The following is a 19,265-nucleotide window of genomic DNA, read 5'->3' on the forward strand; positions in this document are numbered from 1 at the left end:
ATGTGGCCTGTGGAGACCACGAGACTGACATCCCAGAGCAGAGCTCCTCGTCTCCTGTCCCTCAGCTTCTGCCCCGTGAGGTATGACTGAGAAGCCAGCATCATCCCCGCCTCAGCTCGGGTCCTTCACACAGCCGGCCAAAGCCCCAGAGCCCCCACCTGGGCATCAATGATCTTCTGTTTGGAATCGACAGCTGCTTGCATCTCAGCATGGTCCTTCTTCAGCTCCTCCTCCACGGACATTAACCTGCAAGCGGAGACATGGACAGTCAGAACATCCCGGGACAGTGAGCTGAGGAGGGGGAGAGGCCTTTAGGAAAGCCCATCACGTGGGCAGAGGGGCACACGCGGACAGCCCCTCCTTGGGCCTTCCTCCCACACCTGTCGGGGAGGCTGTCCCCCAGCAGCTGACCAGTCTGGGCCTGGCCCATGATCCCCTCCCTTCTCTGCCCAGCGGGGCTGTACCTTTCCTCCATTCCTCCGGGAATGAAGGTGGGATCTTCACAGACCCCAGCGCAGGGCAGAAGCTGAACACGCTCCATGTTCCCCAAGGCAGTGGCCCTGTGCCAGCTTTAGGGGAGGGAAACGCAGCCCTTTTCCTCCTGGAACTCAAGGCAGCAGGGCTGCCGTGGGCAGGTGAGCTGAGCGACGGCACTGCAGGGCTGCAGGGCTAGGGGAGCACAGGTCCAGAGAGGAGCATGAGGAGGCCATGTCCTCAGGTCAGCCCCCGAGGGACAGACGCACAGACAGGGACACTGACGAGGCACCACTTGCTCTTTCCATGGAGCTCTCTGACCTTCCTCTCTGAGGTGCCTTCAGTACCAGGCCCTCCTGCCCTGGCCCCCAGGCATACAGTCACAGAGCTCCCTGTCTCCCAGGCCACTGCTCTGGAGATGTCTAGTTCCACCTGCCCCAGGCAGGGCTCTGGGGTCAGCTTCCATCTGCCTGCTGGACACACACCTTTCTCCATGCGCAGTGCTGAACAGGCCCTGGGGCAGAGCTCTGACTAGAAGGAGTAGGGGAGCACTCCAAGGTGAGCTCTTTGCTTCCAGAAAAATGACTCACTGAGGAAAGCCTGTCAAGGGTGGGCAAGGCTTACACAGTACCAAGTAAGGGAAACTACATTAAAAAGGAGGCTGGACATACACTCTTGCCTTAAAAACAAAGCTGAAGGCTGGATCGTGTGTAAAACAAAGGTCATGAGACACAGAACAGGCCCTGTGGGAACAGAAACCAACACACCAGCCCAGAGCCCAACTCGTGGCCTTCAAGTAGAGGGAGTGGAGAAAGTGGAAGGTGCGGGCACCTTCCCTGAGCTGAGGAGACACGTGGGATTCTGGCAGGTCAAAGTGTAGGCTGTACAGGGCACAGTGGCAGGCAGAGATAAACGCCACTCATTTCCCTTGAGTCTGTGCACAAATCCTGAATACCGATCTGCATGCATGGAGCAAATCAGCAGGCAGGCCAGGAGGCACTGAAAAGGACCCAGAATAATCCTAGGAGCCGTTTGCATTTCCAGCAGCTAGAATGGAAAGATGTACTCACACGGAGCCCCAAGGACCCCAGAAAACTACCTGGTCGGCGTGGCTAGATGAGGCCTTATGGCCCTGCAGCCTCATCCTAGAGAACCCAAAGTGAACCTCGAAGGACTGAGCTGACTCCAAGCAGCCTCAGCGAGTCCTGAGCACATCCCCGAGGCATTTCAACAACATGACGACTCTGGACACCTAACTCTAAGAGTCAGTGTTGGCTAGCCAGCCAGAAGTACCAAATGTGCTGAGAAGAAGGATAATAAAACAAGAACTCTCTGTTATGGTTTGCTTAGAATGTCCCCAGCAGCCTTAGGTGTTGAACTTGGTCCCCAGCTGGAGCCACTATTCAGGAGACAAAACCAAGAAGGAGGGGGTTGGTCGCTGGGACAAGTCCTTGGGAGTAAACTGTCCCTGGCTCCTTTCCGTGGTTCTCTCTCCTTCCTGTCAAAACAAGAGTTCTAATCTCCCCCTGACACGTGCTCCCACAGCCATGGCTGCCCAAGCCCATGGCCAAGAAACATGGACCGAAAAGTCTGGGATTGTGGGACAAATAAATCCTCTTTCTTTCCTTGTTTCACTCAGGTAACTTGCTCAGACCAGAAGAGTAAGTAATGCAGACCAAAAAGTTGCAGATAAAATAGTAGGTACATTCAAGCAACTATTACTAAAATGAAATTCTAGAGGAAAGAAGGAAGGGGAGGGAAGTTAGTATAATTAGTTGGGGTGGCTACAGTTACAATAGACAGGGCATATTTCAAAGCAAAAAATATCATCAGGTAATAATGACTTTATAAAGAGGTCAATTCTACTGACACAATATATAATAGCCCTCAACATAGACACACTTAAGAAGAGATGTCAAGCTACTCAGGAGGCTGAGCATCTGAGAATCATGGTTCAAAGCCAACTCATGCAAGATAGATCCATGAGACTCTTCTATACAGAAGACCTGACTGTCCACCAGACTGACCAGATCCTATTAGGGGAGAAAAGTGCCAGGATTGGTTAGCAGACACGTGAGGCCTGTCTCTGAATGCACAAAAGCAGGTGCCTCAGAGGACAGGTGGGGAAGATGAGGTGGTCAGGCTGAAAATGCTTCCATCCCTAGACTCACAAATGCTTGCTAGTCACCTCTGCTCTGCTTCTAGTCATCATTTATAATGAATAAAATGGAAGGTAAATGACAAACCAGTGGAGGACAAGGCATGAGCCGGGGAGGATTCCCTGGGCTCTGCACATCTGCTCCGTCTGTCCAGAGCCAGATGACACAAAACAAACAAGCCCACCCCTTTCTCCAGCTATGCCTGCTGTTCCTGCTGTAAGGAGCTGGTGGAGACACTGCACCTAGACGGCACCTCCTATGGCAAACACTAAGGGACGTATGCCCACCCAACCCCTGGGTCGACACGGGACCCGACGGTCTTTAGCCACATAAAAACAATCAAAACCACCTAACTCCAAAACCCTCTCCAGATAACCAAGGCACCTTGAAACTCAACGGATCTCCAACGAGCACTGTCACCCTCGCTCTCTGCTCAAATAGCTCCTCATGGGCAGCAGGTGCCCTGACAGCCAGACGCTCTTCCAAGAAATCTGAGGTTATCCTGTCTCCCCTCCCTCTCACTGCCCCCTCCCGCCCCAATGAATGGGGGCCTCAGTGGCACCTCAAATTCAGCTTCCAACTCCCGGAGAGCTCTGCCTTCTGCTCGGCCCTCTGGAGGCTGGTCTTGGCTGGTCCAGCCTCCCTCTGATTCTGCGCTTCAACTTCTCTTGTCTCTGCAGACCAGCAACTCCCCTGGGTGAGGCCAAGGCTTGTCACAGGCCCACGGCCTCGCCTCCCGAGGGCAATGGACCAGCTGCCCTCACCTGCTGATGATGCCCTTCATCTGGATGTCCTTGTCCTCCTGCTGCCGCCGAAGCCGCTCCTCGCCCTCCTCCAACCGTGCCTGGTACTCTAGCACCAGCTTCTGAGTCGTCTCTTCCTGGCATTTGAACAGGGTCTCGTACTCCTCTAGCTTCTTGGTGGAGATCCGCAGCTTGTCCTGAAGTACTGCCAGGTCCTGCCAGTGGGGCAGCGTGCCACGAGCACAGCACCCGGGACAAGAGAATATAACTTGGTCAGCCTGGGCAGGGGTGAGGCAGGGAGGGACCCCGGCAGGGAATGGCCCATGGCTCTGATGAGACTCAAGCTTGCACAGCACCTAGGGATCTCTCCCAGCCTGACCTGGACAGTTGTGAAGAGTTAATTTGAACTCAAGGCTGCATCCTTGCAAGGCAGGCACTCTACCACCTGAGTCACATCCCCAGCCCACCTCAAGCTTTCCTTAATAAACAAAGGTTTAAAAACCCTAGGATATATAAAGGACACTGGGCAGTGCTTTGAGAGGCAGGGGCTCTGAGGGAGGAAAACTAAGGCCCAGACAGGTAACCAAGTCCCATGGACAGTGGCTGACAAGCAGGCGAGGTGCGAGTCTCCCAGCCTGACCCTAACATTATGGAAGCAGGTGTGTGGGACATGGGAGAGGACAGGAAGGAGACAAAGGCAGGGTGCTTCAGGCTCTCAGGTTCTACTAAGCCCTTGGGAGGAGAAGGGAGGTTGCGGGGACAAGAGGAGGCAGTGGCCTCCTCACAGGAGGGGCGGGGGCAGCCCTGGAAGTCAAAGGGGCCAGACTCAAGGATGCAGGACTAATGGAAGCAGAGTCGTCCCCCGCCTTCCCCCCAACCCCTGGGCTCTTGGAGCATTGTGTCGAGTTCTGTGAAAGCAAGCAGAAGCAGTGGACTGAGGGCATGGCAGAGGGCAGCAAATGCAGCATGGTGATGGGCCTCGCCACCCTGACTCCAGATTCTCTCAGGAGGAGAGATCAGGATTTCTGGGGCACGAGACTGAGAGGAGGCTGCTTTCCTGGGGGCCTGGTCCCAATTCACCCACCTACTTGGGCTCTGACCATCCCGGGAAGGAGTAGCCACAGATCCAGGGCAACTGTCCCAACAACTGGACAACCTGCGAGTGGGTAGGGATGAAGCCCCCCACGGGCCCACCAATGCTAGAGGCGAGGAAGGGGGAGAACTGGATTTTTCACAATCATCGCAGCCCCCTAGTCCTCGTAACTGGGAAGGGCCAGGCCTCGGTGAGGCATAGAGCTCAAGGTGGCTGGCACTCACGGGCTTTCCCGACATCTCATGGAGCCCCATCTCTGCTTCCCTGTGCATGAGAATCCCTACAAGGTTGAAGGTGCCGCTCTGGCACTGCCCTGGTCCCAGGTGTCCACTGTGCAGGCTGTCTAGAGACCTTAGGTCTACGCTAGGCCCCGCTGGCTGCTTTCCTTCAAGTTTCTCGAGGGGACTGCACGGCAGGAGCAGGCAGAGCCGCCTCACTGAGGGCTCTCAGGAGAGACTCCTGCAGCCCGCCCTGCCCGCCCAGCCCGGGTCCGGCGTTACCTTTTCTGCTTGGCTGAGCTCCTCCTTACTCCTGAGCCTATCCCTGTGGGGGGGATCTGGGCCCAGGCCCTCGTCTTCTAACAACTGCGCGTTCATGGTCAAGAGCCAAGCAGCCGTGCGGTCCAGGGCATTGGGGCTCACGGGTGAAGGGCCCTACAATGAAACACAGCTGTGAAGGGCTGCGGGGAGGTGCAGGGAGGGGGTGGGGCAGGGGCCGACACTGAGTGAGCTACTGGACAAGTGCTTCAGAGGCCGGAAGTGGTCTCCAGTGCATGAGTGCCTCAGCAAGGGCTGTCTGTCTTCTAGCCGGCAGCCTGAGTCAGACCCCAGCACCACACGGCTGCCACAGGGGTGTCTATACCAGGCTTGGTCAGCACCGGGCTGGGGGTGCCACCTGCAGCCCATCTATCCGTGTCCTGCCAAAGCCCTTGGGTGATGGAGACTGTCCAAGCTCCTGGCAGCTGTGGCCAGGGGCCAGCTCGGCCTATGTGAATGCTTTGGGGAGGAAGGAAGTGTGAGAGCCCGAGCAGGGCAGGGGGACGTGGGCTTAGGGCCAGGGCTGTCCCAGGCATGGGCCTGGAGATGAACAAGTCCCTCTTTCTTGTTCCCAGACCCAGCCTGACCTTGTGAGAACTGGTACAGAAACCTGGAGCTCCTTAAGGCTGTGGCAGCCCCGGTTCCCAGGCTGGTGGATGGGCAAGCCATGGCACCGCTCCGCATGGGATGGTAGCTGGGTGCGGTGAGGTGGAATGACTGAGGAGCATGCTGTGGGTGCCATGTGGGACGGCTGAGAGCCCCCCGCCCCCCAGTGCTGACCTGCTTGTGCATGGCGCGTGGCTTCAGCTCCGGGCTGTCTCCTTTGGAGGAGGAGGACTGCTGCCGCAGCCGAGCACCAGGGCCAGCCCAGTCAGGCGAGGCGGACGCCAGGGTTCCACTCGAGGGCCGTGGGTACTGCAGGGTGCTTAAGAGGTTGGGGGGTGTCCGGCCTCGGGGGGCAGGAGGTGGTGGTGGTGGAGGGGGTGGCGGCTGGTCGATCCTTCGCTGGGGACCGGCACTATTCTGTCTTGGCACCGCAGGCTGCCCACCCTTCTCAGTTAGTGACATCTGCCGCCGGGCCAGCTCGCCAGGCCGCCGGGCCAGCTCCTCTGTGGCAGCGCTGAAACTTCCCAACTTGGCTGCGGCCGCTAGCTCTTCACTGTTGCTGTGGGAGCTCAGCGAGCTGTGGCCCTCAGAGCCCGAGTCACCAAGGCCGCGAGGGGACAGTGGCAGGCCGGCTGCCATCTGGTACACAGGGTTCTGGAAGGAGAGTGGTGCCAACAGCTGGGGCCGGCCTGGCGCACCCTCAGAGGTGCCTGGTGTTGTGGGTGTCTGGCCCGCCCTCCGCACTGTGGCTAGCCCTGCCAGGCTCACGGGGGCTGCCCGGGCTGGCCACCCGGCGACCAACTGAGTTGCACAAGCCTGCCCGTCAGCAGGAAGGACGTCAGGGCCCGCTGGGGAGCCCGCCTCCCCATCCAGCGTGCGGGCATCTTGGAGATCCACCATAGACAGGCTCTTGCCACCATTGGCCATCTGGAGGTCGGGCTCGTTGGCTTCTGAGTAGCTTGAGCTACGGGCAGGTGAGGGCTGGACCCCGGAGGACCTTGTGACAAAAAACAAGTCCTTGTTTTCGGGGGTTGGAGACGGTAACCGGGTGAAATCTATCAGACTGCAGGGAGACAAGCACACACAGGGAAAGAAGGGGAAGAGAAGAACTGTAAGTGCAGCCACATGGGTCCAAAACAACAGCACTGCCAACCTGCCGGGGTCCGGAAGCCAAGCCAGGGCCGTGGAGGGGGATAGTTGGGTGGCAGAGGGGTGATTCCCAGGACTGGTGGCCAGAGCTCCCCACACAGAACCTCTGCTCTAGGGACCAGCCCTGCTGGCTGCCCTAAAGGCCCTTTCCCTGCTGCGCTGCATCCTGGGACATCAGGCACTGGTACCATGTGCTCTGGGAAACCCCAAGTCATCCCAGGCCCTCGGCCCCGTGGCTCTCTCTCTCTCTCTGCCACTCCTGGGCCCTGCATTTCATAGTGGTTTCCAAGTCCCGGAGTCTCCTTCTGCCTTTCCTCTCTTGTTCCTCATCAGCTTGGTGAAACCTCCCTCTACCCAGCCTCCTACTGCCACTCTGTGAGTGGCAAGCGGAGGCTGGCATTTCTGATAAAAACAGAATCAGGGTGCAGGAGCGAGGCAGGGAGGGGGTCTGAACCTGTGCTGCAGGCTCTGCCCCACCTTGGCTGGCCACACCCTTGGCCTCCTTCTTATTCAACACCTGGCTGAAACCTCTCTCTGGACCTCCCTGGAGGCCAGTACTGCTGTGGTGGACCCAGGCTGGCCATGGAGGAAGAATGTGGGGTGGCAAGGCTTTGAGTGGATAAGCAGCAGCAAAGACCTCAGCATCTTGACACAGGCTTATGATGGGGGGCTGATTAACAGGACCTCCAAGGGAACAGATAACTAAGCCCCAAGATAGGCAGCTAGCCACGTGGGGTCACCGCACTTAATGAACAAGGGCAAGAGACAGTGGGGATTAAACCACGACCAGCTGGAGGCCTGGGGGGCCATGCTGTAACACACAGATCAGGTCTCAGCACACAGGCCTGGCTGCCTCACAGCCCTTCAGGTGACCCCACCTGAACTCTTGCTGGGATTGCTCTGCGCCCCCTTAGCAAGTTAAGTGAACAGACCCCCAAGCCAATGCTCAGAGGAACTGGGGACTGGCATGGCGGCCTCCTCCGGGTATTCTCCCTCCCAGACCTGGCTCAACACCCCTACCTGCTTCAAGGCCTGTGCTGCTGCCACTTTGTGGAGTGAGCACACACTGCCCACTCTGCTACTCTGGTCTCACCCTCACAGGTGGGCCTAAGAAGGCCCCTGGAGATGAGGGACTGGGAAAAGGAATAGAGTACACCAGAGAAGCTTGAACACTAGGCTTCTCAGGAAGGGCCCTTATTTTGATGCAAATACCCAAAGCACCTGTCCCAACTCCTCCAGGGTTGACAGGCTGTGGCCTGTGCTGCAGGCTCAGGACCTCTGTGTTCTCTAAGCTCCTAGCCTCAACTTGACAGGTCACCCCTGACTACTGAAGGCCTGGAAAATACTGAGGGGCATGTTGAAGTGCAGGAAATCTCAAAGTCTAGAGTTATTTGGGACCAGTAATGGTTCCTGAGCACAGGTTGTCTTTCTCTAGGCCTTTGATCTAAAATGCCATGTCTACCAGTGGAAATATTACTTTTCCCAAAAGGCTCGGCCTCCTCCAGGAAAACTTTACTGATTTTTCTCTAAACCGGCTTGTAACTTAGGCCTGCCAAATATACTGAGTCTCTTCAGGCTTGTTTCAAAGGTACTTGTGTGGGGGTCCTCTCCCCACATCTGAGACCACTGATGGTCTATAACTAGTCTGCGCGCATGCTCCACTTCACTCAGCACACCTGGCAGCTCTTACCCAGAGAGATCATTTTCAATCACCATCTTCTGCAGCCCTGCTGAGATGCTGCTGCTGCCCGAGCCTGGCGTGGAGGCCAGGTCATTGGTCCCAGGGAACTGCCCGCTGCCTGGGGTGCTCAGTGCTGTGTGGACATCCCTCAGAATCCGAGGCAAGGGGCCCAGTTTGGACACAATGCTCTACAGAGATATAGCAAAAGACAGATGTCATTTACTGGGGACACTCTGGGGAGCTATGAGTCCTATACAGCTGCAGGACTTACTCAGTGGTTCAAAGCCCCCGGGGAAGCCATCAAAAATGCTGATCCCCATCCCCACTGGTCAGATCCAGTGGGTCTGGGAAGGAACAAGTCCAACCATTTCTAAGTCTTCTTTTGTAGACAGATATTCCTGGGACAGGAGACCCACTAATATGACAGTTCTCCCTGCCCTGATGCCCGGGCCAGAGAGGAAAGTCCATAGGGAAGCCATAATTCCCCACGTCTACATCTCCTCATCCAAGGATTTCTGTGGCAGCCCCTTCCTGCTCCCTAAACCACAAGGCGGGCAAGGTCATACTATTCTGACCCCTGAGCTCAAGGAAATGATTCAGGCACAGAGGAGGCATCACAGGATGTTGTCCAGACAGAGGGCAGAACTTGAGTCCATCTGACCCTCACTGCCACTGCTTAGACACAGTAGAGAGCGTTCTGGACAGAGGACTGAACTTACAGATGGCAACACTGCTTTGGTACAGTGGAAGTCCATGTGTTAGTGGGTGAAAGTGAAATATGAAAACCTGTACCATTAACACAGATGTGTGGAAGCAAACAGTTTCAGTCTGAATCCTTGTTACACCCTATCTGTCATGCCAATCACCTTCCACACTTCCTGTCCAAGTGTGAAATCTGTGGGACAGTGCCTAGCAGTGCAGGCTCAGGACTAGAGTGAGGGACCTGGCCTTCCTTTCCACACCTGACTCCTGGGTCTCTCACAGCCAAAGGTAAGTAGATAACCACGCACAAAATGACTTGGCTGCAAGGGCAACAGCAGCAGTTTCAGCAAAAAGCTGCGACTAACCCAAGTGCCCATCACTAGAGGATGGGTGAAATAAACCACATTCTCGTGACACGATGGTGAGCGGCCGCTAAGAAACCTCAGCAGCAGCACAGGGCGCAGTGATATGGGAAGATGCCTGGAAAGACGGCAAAAACACACATGGCAGTGCACGCGGAAAGTTCTCACTTGAAAACAAACTACGAAAGGGAACTTTTCGTGCTTGTGCCTGTGTGCAGACCGTATAAAAGTCTGCCATGTTGGAGTGCTTGGAGGGACAGTCACCTCTAGGGACAGGACCAACGGCAGTGGGATTGTCTTTATGCAGGGGACCTCCAGAACCCTGGAAAGCGAGGTATTCAAGACATGGTTCTTGGCAGGTCTGGACTGTAACATCAATAGCCTGTGGCGGCTTAGGTGGGTGAGGGAATCTGTGGAACCCCAGGCTGGGGACAGCTCCATGGAAGTCACTGAGGCAGTCAATGTTTAAGGAATCACCTTGTCAACTGATGACTGAAAGCAATGATAGAAAGAGGTTTTTTTGTTTGTTTTGAATGTTGTTTTGTGGTTCTGAGGATCAAAGGAACCATGTGCACACTACATAAGAGTGACACACCTCTAGCGTCAATCTTTCCATGCTAAGTGGCCCCCAAGCCCAGAGCCAGGACAACTTTGGTGAAGTTCTTAAGGTAAATCTCATTTTTCACATCACTTAGGAAGGAGGTGAGCCTTCCTATATGGAACCCGGCCACCACGTGTGCAGGGCCTGAGGCACAGCCCCAGGCCCCAGGACTCCAAGCTGCTGTGACTGGTGCTGGATGGTGAACACTGCACTCAACATCCACAAAGAAAATGGAGCCCAGAGACCCCTGGTGTGTTCTACAGAAGCTGAGCTACGAGCCAGAGCTGCAGGCACCTGGGGGCTGACCCAGGCTACACAGGCAGACCCTCTGACCTCAAGGCTACCCTGGAAGGAAGAACACAAGAAGCTTTGTAGTGGCCGCTGGCCCCACCCTCTGAGCCACAGCCACAGGCACCTGCTCCAACTGGCTGACGGCCTCCCAGAGCAGTGAGTGCAGACTGGAGAGCTCACGGCCTAGGTCGATGTAACCCTCGAAGCCTGCTGTGTTGGAGATGGTCTCAGGATTGGAGATCTCCAACAGAAAGCGCTGCATGTTGGTCCACTCATGCTCCAGGAACTGGTTCATGAATGACATGTACTCTTCCTTGCTCCCAAACCTGGAAAGAGGCAGCAGCAGGAGTGAGCAAACCTTCCCTGAGCCATCACTGTCCCTAAGTTCTCATCCCCTTACCAGCTTCCACCACAGCATCCCAAGCCAATGGAATCTACTGTGACCCACAACACCATGGCCTCCCTTTCTCAAACCCAAGCCTAACAGCCCACCTAGGGACCTTTAATCCCGCAACTCCCACAGGACTTTGTTATGGTCTCTTCCTCCAAGTGTCAGTGCCCAGCGCAGATGACTCTCAGGTCCATACTGGGCCCAGGTCTCCCTGCTCAGTTTTCTCACCTCCCCTGGGAGCAACTCCTACTCAGCCTGAAGTCATCACACGCAAATCATGCCTCCTCTCAAGCTCCCTCTCCTAAGTGAAGAGAACAACATCCATCTAGATGCCCGAGCCAGAAGCTTGGCAGTAGCCTAGTCTTCCCTCTTCTACATCTCCAACTGGCAAGGCCTGCTGACTTCATCACCTGACCACATCCTACACTGCTCTTCCTCTCTAGGCTTTTTGACATTTTTGCTAGACACATAGAGCTATGCTCTCCTCTTGGGTCTCTTGGCTGCCATTCACACTGCACTGCTGACTGGGTGATCTTTTCAGGATCCGAAGAGAGAAGGGCCAGCCTCCCACTTCTTTAAACCTCTCGGTGACTCCCCATGCCTCATGTGGCCTTCTGGTCCCTGCTGTGCCTTTGGCCTTATCTCTGGCTTCTCCTGGCCTAGCACTTGATGCTCCAGACTTTTTTTTTTTTTTAGCAGTGCTACTGCCCTCCTCCATGGCACACCAGCCTCTAAGCCTGATATCCTTCCAGGCATCAGATGAATGGGCTCTTAGTTTTCTCTTCCTGCAACCTCAGGTCCTCCAGAGACTCTGATGTGTGCCTTGGTCACTGCTCTGCTACACTGTTTACTGTGTATCACCCTGTCAGTGAGCTAAGCTTTTGAGGGCCCAGAGCTGACCCGATGTCAGGGCCCAGCACAGAGATAGTCCTGGTACAGGCCACAATTCACACTTTGTGAATGAACAAGAGGACCCAGCCTTGCAACTTATACCTACATGCTTTAAGAATGCAGTGAAAACACTTAGAAGTGTTTTTTATAAGCAAAGTTATCTTGACAACATTAACCCAGGGCAGTCTGAACCCACACAGGGAATGGTTAAGGAAACACAGCGTATTAGTCATTGGTTTCAAAATAGTGCTTAGGAATGTTAAGGGACAGGGGAGTCCTTCTGATAATGTTAATTCAAAAAGGCAAAAGGGAAAAAAAAATCTTGTCTTCTTGACTTTGGAAATAAAACAAACATACCAAAATGGCAAGTACTTTACTAGGAGAATGGGGTGTGGAGGAGGTTCTATTTGGAAATAGAGGCAAGGAGGAACTAAGAATGACAGGGATGAAAGCAGGAGCTCTGGCCTCGCCCAACTCAGGGTCAAAGCACCCCAGGTGCCTATCCCTGTGCACTCCAGCTTGTAGTTCTCTGTCTGTCAGGGAATGTGACACTTACTTGGCAAAGTTGGCCAGGTTCTGAGTAACCTTGGCTATGAGGGTGAGGGTGCGGGCGGTGCGGTCATCGGGGTACTCTTGCAGCAGGTTGAAGAGCGAGGGGGACATGATGGCTGGGCAGAGGAAGCGCAGGAAGAGGGAGGCACTGATGAGCCGCTCGCTGATGTCTGGCCGGCCACGGCTGCTGCACTCCTGCCGCCACGAGGCAAACACCTCTTTCAGCTCCCTTGGGAAGACGCTGTGTAGAGACAGACCAGGATGGCCCTGGTGGTCAGCAGGGGCCCAAGACAGGGGGGTTCAGGGCAGAATCTGGTGTGAAGACTGAGCTCCTTGTATCCATGACTCAGCCTGTTAGCCATCCATTGGTGAGGGCTGCCCACTGGGTGGGTAGTGCTGCTGGAGAGCTCAGACAGTACAGTGGGAGAGTGCCCAGCACAGGGCTGGCAGACAGAGTGCTCAGCCAGCAGGAGACTGAGGCTCAAATCAGAGCATGGAAATGAGTAGGCCAGGAGAGCTGGCTCAGCATCCTAATGGAACAACAACCTGAACCTCCTTTCTACCTGCCCAGGGACAACACATCTTTCTACCCAACAGCAGGCACCTGGGTCTGGGGAAGAAAGAGAAGAAAGTGCAGGCACAGATCACCTGTCCCTGGGCTGCCATCACTGCCTGTACACTCACTTATTTTGCCTGAAATATCTCACGGGGGTTTGAGGTTTTCAGTCTAACTGAGTGATCAAGAAGAGAGAAGTAACCTTATTCACAGACTAAAAACACAGCTCCTCGTGCTCTACACGAGGAAGAAGACACTAGGAGCCAGGGTTCAAGGCTCCACTGGCCATCCTGACCTGCTCCTTAGGCCTTACCCGGCCCACTTTGAAGTGGCTCTGTTGTCTTACACCTTAGTATGCATACCCATCCTGGGCAAACCAGGTCCTGGTGCTCCCAGTTCATGCCTGGCTAATCCTTTAATCTGAGAGCAAGGTCTGCCCTACCAGGCTCACAGAGCCAACTTCAGGCTGAGGTGACAAGGCCCTAAGAGGTTTTGATCTGTATAAACTCCACAGCCAGCACAACAGGCTCTACCGAAGTGACTGTGGCTGGACCAATGGTGCTGCCAAAAGAGGAAGGAAGGGAGGGAAGTGGCCCTCAGCCCTGGACCTCATGGCGCCCAGCACAAAACTGGGCAGGGATAGGCACTGAGTGGTGATTATCTACCAATGGTATAAGCGAAAAGCTTCTGATATATGCCAGAAAAAGGAAATGGAAAATTCTTGTCCACAGTGTTTTCCCTGTGTCCCACACCCATCCGCCTTGGAACGGGGGCAGAGTTGGTCAAAGCCCAGCCTAGTGGGGGTGGGAAGGGAGAACACTCACACAGAGTTCAAGGTTTTCTGATTGCTCCCCCAGGGCCTAAGAAAGTGGGAAGTTGTGCATATCTGGCTCAGATCAAGGTGAGCTGCCCTAGGAGGGCACCTGTGTAACAACCTAAGGGACCTGGGCAGGTGGGCACACTTTCCTGCATCTGGACATTCCGTCTATCAAGACTGCCTCTGCTTGTCCCTTGAGAGCAATAAACACTTCCTGGGCTCTCCTGCATGCCCAGCCAAGAGCTGGCGGAGTTGAGAGCTGCCAGCCCCTAGGGCGCTGCTGTATATGTAGAGGAAAGAAACTTTCAGATGTAGATGCCATCCCACTCACACCCAATCCCACTCTAATGGAACACAACTCTATGTGGCTGCACAAAGCACATTTGGAAAGATGAAGGGCCAGAGGAGCAGATGGCAGACTGAGGATAGGAACACATGGGGGTCAAGGAGGGTGAATGAAAGAAATAATCAAAGTCAGGACATATGGCTATGAAGATGCTTGAGCACCCGAGTGGAGCAGACACACCGGCTGAAGTCTGGCTAGTTCCCCCAGTGTGAAAATAAACCCACTTGGGGCACCAACAAGGCCCTCTTAATCACAAAGCCCTTCCTCAAAGAGGGCAGATCAACTAGGCACCAAGTTGGCTGGCCAATAATAAGCAGGTGCCTGGAGGCAAGCCTTACTGGAACTTCTCCAGGGAATGAGTCCTGCCCTGCTCATGGTCCATATGAGCATCCCACTCCTACAGGTCTTGCTCTGTTTAAAGGCACTTTTCTTCCTTGTTCTCATGGCTTATCAGGAGTCCTGTTTATGCATTCACACTGGGCTGGGCCTGGGCTGGGAGTACCATGAGTCCCAGGAACTAACAGTGAAGAATCTTGGGAGTAAGAGCCCTTGAGGGCCCCATCCGTCCCGCTCAGTGCTGCACCAGCCTCCTTCCACAGGCACACAGCACTCACCAGTCACATGCAGACACACTGCCATGTCTGCTTCTTTCTAAGTAACACCATTAAAACTGCCCTGAAAACATTCTAGAGCAGTCTCCAATATTCAAGAGCCCCCAAAGGACCAGAACAGAAGCCTGGCAATCCATTCACTCAGCAGGGCCTGGCAGTGGGTAGATTCTGAGCCCAGTGCGTGGCATGCTGTTACACACTGATAGAGAACAGATAGACAGGTAAGTCAACAGTGCAAGACCGCCTGACTCCCAAGTATACCACATGGTTCCCCAGAGGCCCTGGGCTTGCACTGACCAGTAGGAGTTGATGATCTTGCAGAAGGCCAGTTCACAGCACATCTTGAGGTTGCCCTGGTGCTCAGGGAGGTCAGCAGCAGAGCACTTGCTTGGGTCCACCTCACAGTTCTCGTCCGACTCATATAGCGCCTTGATGAACTCCCCTGTGGCCAGGTGAGCAGGGCAGGGAGTGAGCAGCAGGCGGGCACCACTCAGCCCTCTGCCCACCGCCAGCCTACACTTCCCCTACCTAGGGCATCCTGCAGGTACTTCTGGCCCACCAGCTTGAGGTACTCCTCGATGGCCTTGGTGGCCAGCGTGTTCTCCCGGAAGATGAGGTGCTCGTTGTCCCCGCAGCGGTCCACCTCCGACATCATCAGGTCTGTGAGAAAGTCCTGTGGAAGCAGGAGGTGAGCAGAGTGGGATCCGAGCTGGCCTGCTGGCAGGACCAGAGGACTCCAGAGGAGATGCCCCAGCTTCTCAAGGAGGCTCCCGCACCATACTGCTGAGGACCCACTCTGGCCACTAGTGGGGAGCACAGCAAGACTGATGATGGAGGAGCCTCGAGGTGGTGACATCAGTGGTGGGTGTGAGGATGGGGAGGTAGGACTAGACATGAGTGTGTTACAGGGGGCCACCACCTCATACCATCATGCTCAGACTGGCTGAACTCAACCCTTGTTCAGTCCTACTGGGTCTGATAGGCGGCCACAGAGAAGCGTGATCCTCTGAAGAGGACAGACAGGTCCACTCTGTGTCAGGGTACGGCCACCAGGACCACCTTAAGTCTGCTGGGGGCTTTCCACCTAACAGACTTGTTCTCTGCAGCCCCACAGAAAAGGAGGGGAGGTCAGAGGTGACAGAGCTGCCAGCAAGCCTCAAGCTCATGCAAACAAGACTGATGTCTACCTTGCAGGGCTCTGGCTGGGGCCCCGCAGGGTTGTGGGCCCTAGACTGTCTCAAAAGCAAATTGGTGAATCGCTTACACACCAGGTCCTACCCAGTATTGTGAGAAGAGGCAAGTAGAGGAGCTCAGCTATGCTGTTCCTAACTATGGCACTGCCCAGAGAGCAGCTGCCCCCAGCCTACCTGTGTTCTGGAGCAGGGAGAAGAGGCAGGCAGGTAGGCAGAGACTCGGGGCGGGGGGGAGGGGGGTGGAAGAGGGCTAACCAACACAGAGCCTGCAACATGTCCAGCATGAGCCAGGGTTTCTCATTCTAACGTGCCAACTTTGGGGCTCTTGGAAATACAGAATCAAGACCCAAACTCAGGAGAGCAGACTGCGCAACACAAGGATGGACCTAGGGAAAACTGTGGTTGGCTTCACTGCATTTGTGCAACCCCAGGATCTCTTCCTGACTTTTATATGACCTCGAAGGTCATCCTTGAAATCTTCTAAGCAAAGGTAAGAGCTCCACTGAGGCTTCTATCCAGTATCGGGGCAGGCTCAAGCCTCTGCTACTTCCCCACACCCTTGCTAGGTCACAGCTTTTCCCATTTGCTGTTTGTCAGCACCCTGGCCCATCACTGACAGTATCTCAGCAATGTGGCCAGAGGGGTCCCAGGTGGCACCTGCAGCCAGCACATCTGAAGGCAGGGACCAGTAACCCAAGTACAGAGGAAGGCATACCCCCCCCTCGCAATGATCATATGAGGGAGTTCCTCTCCCAAGGGCTGTCCTGTGGCACAGTGCCACACAACAGAGGTGCTGGGGGCTGCAGAGGCCAAGTGGTTTGCAACCCAGCCTCCCTGATAGGACCTCTGGGAAGAATGCAAGGGGCATCCATGGAGTCCTGCACCACTGCACTCTGCCTGCCTCATTCCCTCACCTGGGCTTCCTTGAATCTTGCTGAGGACTCGGGACCTTGACACCAACCATCCCCCAGCTCTTATCACATAAGCCACTGGTTCTCAAACCATTGGGCCAAGGCCAAGCTCCTCAGATAGACCACACCTTGGGGCCTATCCATGTTGCAAAAGGCCGGCCTAGCCCAGGCCAGGCCTTCTTCCTTCCACCTGCTTTGGGCAGCTCCTCCAAGAGGGGAGGTAGGGTAAAGAGGAGGTTCCAAAGCCATGTTCCACTGAGCTGGACAGGTAGGATATGGTCTACTTCCTAGGGCTACCCCAGACCAAAAGTCTAGTCACCTCCAAAGCCAGGGAATGAAGCTGAGTCTTGGGGGAACTTGCTATGCCCCTTTTTGGGGAGTGCCAGGATGTAAAAGGTAGGATAGCTAGATCTATCCAACATGGGACCTACCTACATGGCTTTCTAATCGCCATTTCTCTCGGGTTTTGATGCTGGGGCCAGCTGACTGTGCATGCATGCATGTGTCTTTGTGTGTGCAGGTGAAATCTCTGTGTCTGGTGTGAGGATATAGGTGAGGCTAGGGTTGTGATGGTGGTTCACCTGTTGGGAATATTGGTTGAGCCCAACATGCCAGCAGCAATGTGGGTTTAGGTGGCTGTGGTGGGTAGGTTGGGGGCCCATGTACATTAGGAGGGCTCAGCTACTTGTCTGCTGCTCAGACAAGTCTGAGGACAGTAGGGGAAGCACTTGAAGGCAACCCAACCCCACCCCCACTACGAGGGCTTCACCCGTGCCTTGAGAATCAGCCCTAGTAGGAAGCCCTTCTCCTCATGACAGCCCCTGCTTAGTGAGAGCATCTGTCTCTGATCCATGCCTCCTCCACCAGCACTATGTGAGAGGCACCCCTCCCTGTTACCAGGCCTTCCACTAGTGGCGGGCTACACGTACCTTAACTTTGCCTGTGCTCTGCAGGATGTGCACCAGGGCAGATGCCATCTCCTCCTTGGTCTTGGCACTGAGGATGGGCTCGAGGGCTGCACACAGCCCCAGGTAGTGGTTGGTAATATGCTCGGCAAACTCCTTGTACATCTCCATGGGCAGGATGGTGATAGTCTGGTAGCGTGCCTTGATGCGGATCATAGGCCCAGGGCCTTTGCCACCCTTGGGGTTGGGCGTCACCACTGGGTACCATTTCTCCACAAACTGCCGGCCAGCCACTGAAGCGGCAGGCAGGCTCACCAGGCCCAGGTAGCTGTTGCGCTCCTTCTTCTTCTTTTTGTCAGTCTCCCGGTATAGGTGGACAGTGACTGTGCGCAGAGGAGGCAGGTTGTGGAACTCAAAGTGCTCACCCCAGAAGACATTGTCCGTCTTGAGCTTGCCTGTGGTGCGGGCATAGAGCACATCGTCCAGGCACAGCTCACACAGGTACTTCTTCTTGGCCGGTAGGTCCTTGGCCTCGATCACCCAAAGCTTCAGGATATGTTCCACACGCCGGCTGTTGTCCTGTATAAGCACAGGGGCCCAGGATGGTCAGCTATGACTGGTACCCACTCCCTAGCCATTACAGGAATCCACAGCATCTGGAAGGGACGCCTTGAGCCCCAGGGAAGGCTCAGGTCCTGACATGGGACGAGTCTGGTGAACACGGCTGGATTTGGGGTCCTTTGCTGACTATGAGCTAGCTCACTGAACTTGACAAGTGTCCTAACCTGAATCTCACTTTGCTTTTCTATAAACTGCTTCAGAGAGGGAAACTGAGGAAGAAGGTCAGCACAATACCTGCCCCATCACAAGGTATTGATGTCTTGTGCCTCAGTTTGCTGGTTTATATGGTAACTTAAAAGATCACTACTGCTAAGGTCCTTTCCTTAGTGATGTCATGGTAACCAAGACTCTCCCTAGCCCAGACCCACAAGTCACCTAAGGAGACAGATACAGGAGCAGGGATTACAGTCAGGGTCCTAACCAGATAGGAGAGCCCAGGGACAGTAGAAACCCAACTGGGCACCAAGCTGGGCAAGAGGTTGCCTGCCTGAAGGAAGGGGCAGACGTCTAAGTTAGAACATGATAGATGAGCCAGTAAACTATGATTAATGTGGGTTACAGGAGTTCCAGACAAAAGGACACAGGGGCCCACAGGCCCAACTAATACCCATCTCTGTGGCCCAGCCTCAATACATAGCTTTGGGAACAGGTTCCAGGTAGCTCAGGCATCTCAGCATGACCAATTCAAACTTTTACAGTTTGTTTGGACCCTGCCTACACCCAGGGGTCATTCTTCCCATTTCCTCATGTCCCACTCCATCTCTCATGCTCCAGTGGGAGAGGGTGCAGGCCTACCTTATTGGGGTGCACAGCTCGCCGCAGGTTCTCCATCCACTTATCGCGCTCAGCTGCGGACCGGCAGGAAAAGCACTTACTTCCGGAAGATGTTGTCACCTGTCGGGGCAGGCAGGACAGTGCTACAGAAGCAGGGACCACAGGGTGGACAGCAATGGAAGACCTCTGAGGACCAGGTCTACCCACTGCAAGGAGGCGGACAAGGCTCACAATCACCCTGACATCTCCTGTGTCGGGTGGCATTCCGCTGTCCCACAGCAGGTCAGCAGCAGGAACAAG

At 55.1% G+C, this 19,265-nt stretch overlaps 1 protein-coding gene across 4 annotated transcripts in view; it reads right to left on the reverse strand.

Moving 5' to 3' along the window:
- Dab2ip (DAB2 interacting protein) overlaps positions 1-19,265 on the reverse strand; it is a 39,120-nt gene that overhangs the window by 2,145 nt on the left and 17,710 nt on the right. For 2 of the 4 annotated variants that reach the window (XM_013030160.1, XM_013030158.1), the window contains exons 3-13: positions 18,987-19,085; positions 17,595-18,149; positions 15,090-15,234; positions 14,859-15,003; positions 12,236-12,472; positions 10,522-10,723; positions 8,451-8,629; positions 5,786-6,674; positions 4,970-5,122; positions 3,398-3,591; positions 159-246 (exon numbers count right to left, since the gene is read on the reverse strand). In XM_013030160.1, the coding sequence (XP_012885614.1) occupies positions 159-246; positions 3,398-3,591; positions 4,970-5,122; positions 5,786-6,674; positions 8,451-8,629; positions 10,522-10,723; positions 12,236-12,472; positions 14,859-15,003; positions 15,090-15,234; positions 17,595-18,149; positions 18,987-19,085 (2,886 nt within the window). The remainder of the gene's footprint in view (positions 1-158; positions 247-3,397; positions 3,592-4,969; positions 5,123-5,785; positions 6,675-8,450; positions 8,630-10,521; positions 10,724-12,235; positions 12,473-14,858; positions 15,004-15,089; positions 15,235-17,594; positions 18,150-18,986; positions 19,086-19,265) is intronic. The other 2 variants (XM_013030159.1, XM_013030161.1) reach the window with 2 other exon arrangements.

Source organism: Dipodomys ordii, unplaced genomic scaffold (genome assembly GCF_000151885.1).
Source record: "Dipodomys ordii isolate 6190 unplaced genomic scaffold, Dord_2.0 Scaffold127, whole genome shotgun sequence".
In the NCBI taxonomy this organism is placed as follows: Eukaryota; Metazoa; Chordata; class Mammalia; order Rodentia; family Heteromyidae; genus Dipodomys; species Dipodomys ordii.